Source organism: Drosophila grimshawi, unplaced genomic scaffold (genome assembly GCF_018153295.1).
Source record: "Drosophila grimshawi isolate 15287-2541.00 unplaced genomic scaffold, ASM1815329v1 contig_848, whole genome shotgun sequence".
In the NCBI taxonomy this organism is placed as follows: Eukaryota; Metazoa; Arthropoda; class Insecta; order Diptera; family Drosophilidae; genus Drosophila; species Drosophila grimshawi.
The window spans coordinates 11,930,301-11,936,314 of record NW_025063692.1 but is presented as its reverse complement, the minus strand read 5'-3'; the positions used below and the strand labels follow the sequence as shown (position 1 = coordinate 11,936,314).

General features: G+C 43.3%; 2 protein-coding genes across 2 annotated transcripts; one reads left to right on the top strand and one right to left on the bottom strand.

Moving 5' to 3' along the window:
* The first annotated feature begins 222 nt into the window (after positions 1-222).
* LOC6565777 lies at positions 223-2,882 on the top strand. The gene is made up of 4 exons (XM_032739080.1): positions 223-348; positions 1,806-2,017; positions 2,299-2,478; positions 2,543-2,882. The coding sequence occupies exons 1-4, from the start codon at positions 337-339 to the stop codon at positions 2,799-2,801; spliced, it is 663 nt and encodes a 220-aa protein (XP_032594971.1). The 5' UTR covers positions 223-336; the 3' UTR covers positions 2,802-2,882.
* Positions 2,883-3,628: 746 nt separating this feature from the next.
* Positions 3,629-5,725, bottom strand: LOC6565974 (Meckel syndrome type 1 protein homolog). The gene has a single exon (XM_001992551.2). It carries the CDS (start codon positions 5,714-5,716, stop codon positions 3,806-3,808), a length of 1,911 nt encoding a protein of 636 aa, XP_001992587.1. The 5' UTR covers positions 5,717-5,725; the 3' UTR covers positions 3,629-3,805.
* Between the last annotated feature and the right edge of the window lie 289 nt (positions 5,726-6,014).

Genomic DNA, 6,014 nt, shown 5'->3' with positions numbered 1-6,014 from the left:
TCGTCGTCGTCGTCGTTCTGTTCACAATGTCCGCATTGGTTCGTTGTCCGGTTCGGTTGGATCTTCTTTTTTACTGTTTGTTGTCAAATTTTTTTCTTTTTCTCTTTCTCGTTCTACGCTGCGACGCCGACAGCGCTGTTGGTGGTTGGCTTTATCAAAATACGATATATAAGGAAACAAGAAGTAGCAGCGTTTGTATTTATTTGTTAGAACCCGTGCACAACGCACCTCTCGCTGCGAGTCTCACAGTTCCAACTTGCAGTTCAGTGGCTCATCAATCGCACAATTCAGATACCAATTTTTTGTCATATTCACGCAAAAAACACACACAAAATCATGAAGAGTTTTGTAAGTTACAAAAAAAATCAAATAAAAATAAATATAAAAATATAAATATAAATATAAATAAATAAATAACAAACGATAATAGAACTAAATGATTGGTGACGAAAATCTAAAGAACACTCGATAAACATTCTAAAAGTATAAACAAATAAATGATCGGCATTATTAAATAAAGCATAAATCCTTGCGATGTGTAACATATTCGAAATATATTTTTTTATCGTGTTATTTTTGCTTGAAATTTGAATTTGTGAATGAATTAATTATGTGTATAAAGTGTGTCATTTTTTGTTTTAAAGAAAGGAAGAGTTTTAATTTAAATTATCCTTAAAAAAAAACTTCTGTATATATATAGTCAGTATTATATCAAAAAAATGACCATTAAGTGTGTACATCTATCGAATATTATCCTTTATAAGAATAATCAAATATAATGTCAAGATATCAACAATTTTAGAGCCAGCTTTGAACAAAATTTGAAACAAAAAGCCATTTTTGGGCTACATATTTTTATTATCTTTTTGCCGGCTTGCTAATTGATATGTCTATTTAGCTGGCGTGTTCCATAAAAAACTTGAGTTAATTGAATATTTACACTTTGATTTTTTGCGTAAAGAAACGCGTTTGAATTGCACTCGCTAATTGCTTCAGCCAGAGGGAGACAGAGAGTGAGAGGTAGATAGAGATAGATAGATGGATAGATAGATAGATAGATAGATAGATAGATAGATATAAAGAGAGCAAGGAATTCAAAAGGAAACTTCTAAGAAGAAATGTTCCTTAAAATTAGCTTTAATTACCTTAGCGCAAGCATTACAGACATAAGTGTAAAGCAAAAAGAGATCAACAACAAATTGGGAGCACTTACGACTTAAAAGAAACCCGAGGCTATCTGTAGGCGCCACAAAAAAAGAGAGACAAATATTGAAACGATTTCAACTGAGATCAAATAAATCAAAAGTCATTAGCCGCAGCCGCAGCCGCTGTCGCTGTCGCAGTCACAGCAGCAGCAGCAGCAACAAGTACAACGAAGACGCGCGAGACAAAGCGACGGCAGGCAAGGCAGCGTTTAAACACGCTAATAAAACGCCAGCAAATCGCACGCGCACGCCGCGTCTTTGATTAATTGCTGCGGTTTTTTTATGGCCACAATAAAAAATAAAAGAGGAGATGCATAAAAAATCGAAACATTAAATGTATAAGCAGACAACCCGTGTGACACTTGGCAAAGACCATCGATCAATCGTTTAAATAATAATGTGCATACAAAAAAAAAAAAAAAAAACAAACAAAAGATAAAAAAATATACAAATTACCATATTTGTCGTTTTTATTAACTGGTTTGGCACTTAAGTGACAGCATCGTTTATGGTCGCACAAAATACTTATCATCGAAACTAATTCTCATTATCTTGGTTCTCCTTTCCTCCTGCTTCTCTTCCTCTGCGTTGCCCCTTTAGCTGATTTTATGCTTTGTGGCGCTGGCGTTTGCCGATGTTAAGCACATCACAGATCGCAATGAGGCCCTGTTCAAATACAATCCCAGCGATATCTATACCCTGCCCGAAGACATCGATGAAGACAAGCCAGCTGTGCTGTTCAGCGGCGACGTAATGAAGGCCAAGACCGAGAAGTTCCAGAGCTACAATTCCGGCAAAAAGTTCAAACTCGAGTGAGTATATTTTCCACCTTGTTTAAGAACCAGAGAGTCCTCAACAAAGCCAGAATATATGTATTTCTAGTTCTCTTGCTGAAAGCCATAGTTTTAATCATATTCCAAAAAGTTGAAAAAATGTTCAAATTAATTGAAAATTTCAATTATATTTTCAAAATAGACTTAAAATGTAATTATAACAACAGACAGTTTTGTAGTTCTCTGTTTAGTTTTGTAAAAATGCTTCATTTCGATAGCTAATTAATCGATTAATCGATAATCAAACGTCATCTTTACAGATTGAAGACCCAGAACGGCATCGAGGTGAGCAGCGTGGGCAAATTGAAGGACGATAAGACCTTTGTGGTTAGTGGATCGTATTCGTTTACCGGTGCCGATGGCAAGCGCTACAAGACCCGTTATACAGCCGATGAGTTCGGTTATCATCCCATCACCGAGCTGGATCTGGATCTTCCCGAGTAAGTGCAGCATTTTGTAGAGACTCGACTTCATATGCTTATAATCATTTTATTTTGTGTGCAGCCCACAACCCTTGGCGACTGCCAATCAGAGGCCTGCCGTGGATCCCAGCAGCCTGTTGGGCAACAAGAATCGCTTCCAGTTCCTCCAGCAGAACCTCAATCTTGACCAGGGCGGCCCACTGCGCGGCAGCGGCCAGAGCGGCGATGATTACAGCTACAGTGCTCCCAGTGGAAACCGCAACGGACTCTCCTCCAATGGCAATGGCTACGATTATTCGCCTCCTGCAGAGCCCTCTCGCCTGTATTTGCCCACGGCATAAGTGAACCCTTCTGAGCCGCCCCCAATACCCTGTCCCCAACCCCAAATTTCATGTATTTAGTTTTAAGCACAACTCCCAACAGGAAATTTATTATTATAATTTTTTTTTTTTATCATCTTTTAGTGTTATATGTATACAAAAGTGCAAGATATGTCCTCTTAAACGATAGATAGATACCCCTTTCCCCTTCCCAATACCAACCACCCACAAATGACAGACAACTTATGAAATCGATGCAAATGAATATGACAATGAATCTATATATGAATATATATATGTATATACACTGAGTGATATTAGTAGTAAATAAAATGGCTAAAGTAAATTTCACTTCTTTAGTATTAGTATTATTATTCTACATTGTTTTCCTTGCAGCTCGATCTTTAGAATAGCCTGTGCACGCACCAGTCTGTCGCACTTGCCAGGTTTGTGCATTGGCTAAATTGCCTGTCGGCGACAAAAATGTGGCATACTTGTAGGCGCATCTCAGCATGCGACCACAAAATGGGCTATAACTCGGCCATATCCTGCGAATCGCAAGAACTGCATTCAAGGACTATGGGCTCAACCAAGACCCCAAAAACAAATCTCATTCACAGATCGAACGGAAATGAGTTGAAATCAGAAATGTTTGATTTCTTCGTTGATTTCTACAAGGACAAAAATGTGATTGTTATTTGGACAATTCGAGTTCCTGATGAAAACCAAATGTTGAATCTGCAAGCACTTGGCCGAGCTACTTTTCTATTCTATTTTTTTGATAGAATTCTTTTATCGTTCTTTTTAATTCAGCTCTTTGAATTACATTCATAAATTATACTGCTTTATTTGAGTTGACAGGCCAAGGTCCTCCTTGGTCCTCCTTGTGTATTTTTTCGCAGAATCCGTCGATTTTTCCTGTAGGAAACTTTATCTCTTTCTCTCGTTCTCTCTTAAAGGAGCAATTGCACCTCTTACAAATTGGAGTCTGAGTCAAGTTGCAGGTGCCTTGAAATTTAAATGACTCAATTTGCGAGCATCGCCTCAATGCGATCCCTCACCTCCACATATGCAGCGATGACCTCGTTTAGTGTTTTGGACATTCCCGTTCTCGACTTCCTATTTACATTGTTGCCATTGCCATCGTCGACGTCATCATCGTCGCTCTCATCTGTGTCCAAGTAGTAGCCGAGCTGATGATATCGCTGCTGCACCTTTCGCACAGCGAATAGCAATGTGCCCGTTGTGGTCATCGCCTTCGCAGGCTCGTCCTCCCAGCGATTGTGAAGAAGCTTGCCATGCAAAAGCCTCGTGTCGAAGTATTTAATGAAGTCGAAGAGCACTCGACCCCCAATAAAGTAGCGATTCAGTGCATCCCACCAGTTGCCCAAGGGACGAGAGCATTGCAGTCGCAATCCTCTGATGGCCTCCGGTGGCAACGGGCCCAGCAGCGAGCAGGAGAAATGTGCGTAGCCCTCGCAGCGCTCGCGCTGCCAGCTGTCGACGCTGATCACCTCGAAATAGATGTGCAGATGCTGATGCAACTGCAGCAGCTCCTCATCGCAGAGCAGTGTCAGCTGCCAGCAGTGGGACAAGTGAGCTACTTTTGTGGCACCACCAACTGCCACACAGCTGGCGGTGGTGCCGTGCATTGCGAACGGTTCGCTGCCATTCGCTGGCTCCAGCAGCGTGTGCGGCGGCAGATGCATATAGTAGCGCACATGGATATTGGCATATTCAAAGTGTTGCGCCTCGCGCAGCTCCATCAGCAGGGTGACGCGTCGCATGCGCTTTGGTGGTGCCACAAACTGTAGCAATCGACGTAGCTGTAGGCTTCTAAAGCGCTGCTGCCTAAAGTGATCCAACATCTGCTGCGATGTGGCATCGGCCGGGGGCAGCGTCATCTCTGGTTGCTCCGCCGCATGGAGGGGCTTACACGGCGCCGCCAACTCCACCACTTTCTTCAGTGGCGTCAGATTCTCAAAGCCATAGGCGTACAGTTGGCGGCAATCGTTGTCGATTTCCAGCACATAATCCATATCATTGGCACTGCAACAGAAATCGGGATAGACATGCAGCAGCCCATTTGCCGGCTGGTGGCCGATATACAGCAGCAAAGTCTCCTGCTGCAACTGGGCATACACGTACATCAGTTGAAAGCCATCGTCGAGCAGCTGTCGTGCCCCATCTGGCAGTTGTGAGTCCTCCATCAGCAACAGATCCGCATTGACCACAGTGTAGATGAGACAGGTGCGTGCCACAAAATTGTGTTCATCAGCCGGTGGAGTGGATCGCTCAACGGTATCAGCGGAATCGTTGCTGTGTTTCGATTTGCGGCCACGCTGCCGCAACTGCTGCTTCTGATTCCCCTCCATCTGCTTGCGCTGCATGTGCTGCTGATGCTGCTGCTGCAGCTTGAGAATTTGCTGCGTCCAACGATGATAGCGTCGCTGCAATGTTGTGTGGCACTTGCTCGCGTCCGCATAACGCTGCAGTTCGACGCGGCTGAAATGCTTCTGCTGCCAGCCAATGTACAAACTGGCAGTGGCGCCATTGCACAGCTCCCGATTCCACGATTGAAAGGCATCCAAAACTGGCGGCTCCAACGACTGCGACTGCGACTGAGCAGCAACTGAGATGTTGCTAATGCTGCGACTGCGAGCAGAGCTATTGCCCGAATTGTCATAGTTGTAGTAGCTGTAATAGTTATTGCCGCTCCGATCCTCATACGGCACGTAGATGCAAAAATCGAAGCCACTCTCTCGACTACTCTCTGGATAATAGCTAATGCTGCGCCGATTGGCGCCGGAATATTCAAATTTTGGCACTGGCAGCCACTCGCACAAATGGCGTAATTTGAGCTGCAGTTTGAAGTCGCTTGGGTTGCCGCAAATGCGATAAATGCCTGTGCGTTTGGGTGCGCTGCTCTTTAACATTGTGTCGCAATTGCTTTTGTGATTTTACATTTAGTTGTGTTTGTCCAATTTCTGTTTAATTTTTGGTATTTGTCGTTATGACAACGATAGCACAAACCGATTAGTCGATTAATTACTTAAACCAAAAAATACCAACAGCTCACATCATTTTGGTATTATTGTGAGTCGCATGGGGCTGCCAACTGGCGTCAGAGTGTGCGCGCGCTCTTTCGAGTGTGGCTATCTCTGTGTTGGTGTGCGTGCGTGAATATGTGCGCGCGCGTGTGTGTGTGTATGCTGGTTGGTTATAAGCTTTTCC

Excerpts from the sequence above, each read along its gene's own strand:
- LOC6565777 (XM_032739080.1), top strand. Across the intron at positions 2,018-2,298 it reads GGCAAAAAGTTCAAACTCGA|ATTGAAGACCCAGAACGGCA; the intron begins GTGAGTATATTT and ends TCATCTTTACAG. Across the intron at positions 2,479-2,542 it reads CTGGATCTGGATCTTCCCGA|CCCACAACCCTTGGCGACTG; the intron begins GTAAGTGCAGCA and ends TTTTGTGTGCAG.
- LOC6565974 (XM_001992551.2), bottom strand. The coding sequence starts at position 5,716 with ATGTTAAAGAGCAGCGCACCCAAACGCACAGGCATTTATCGCATTTGC.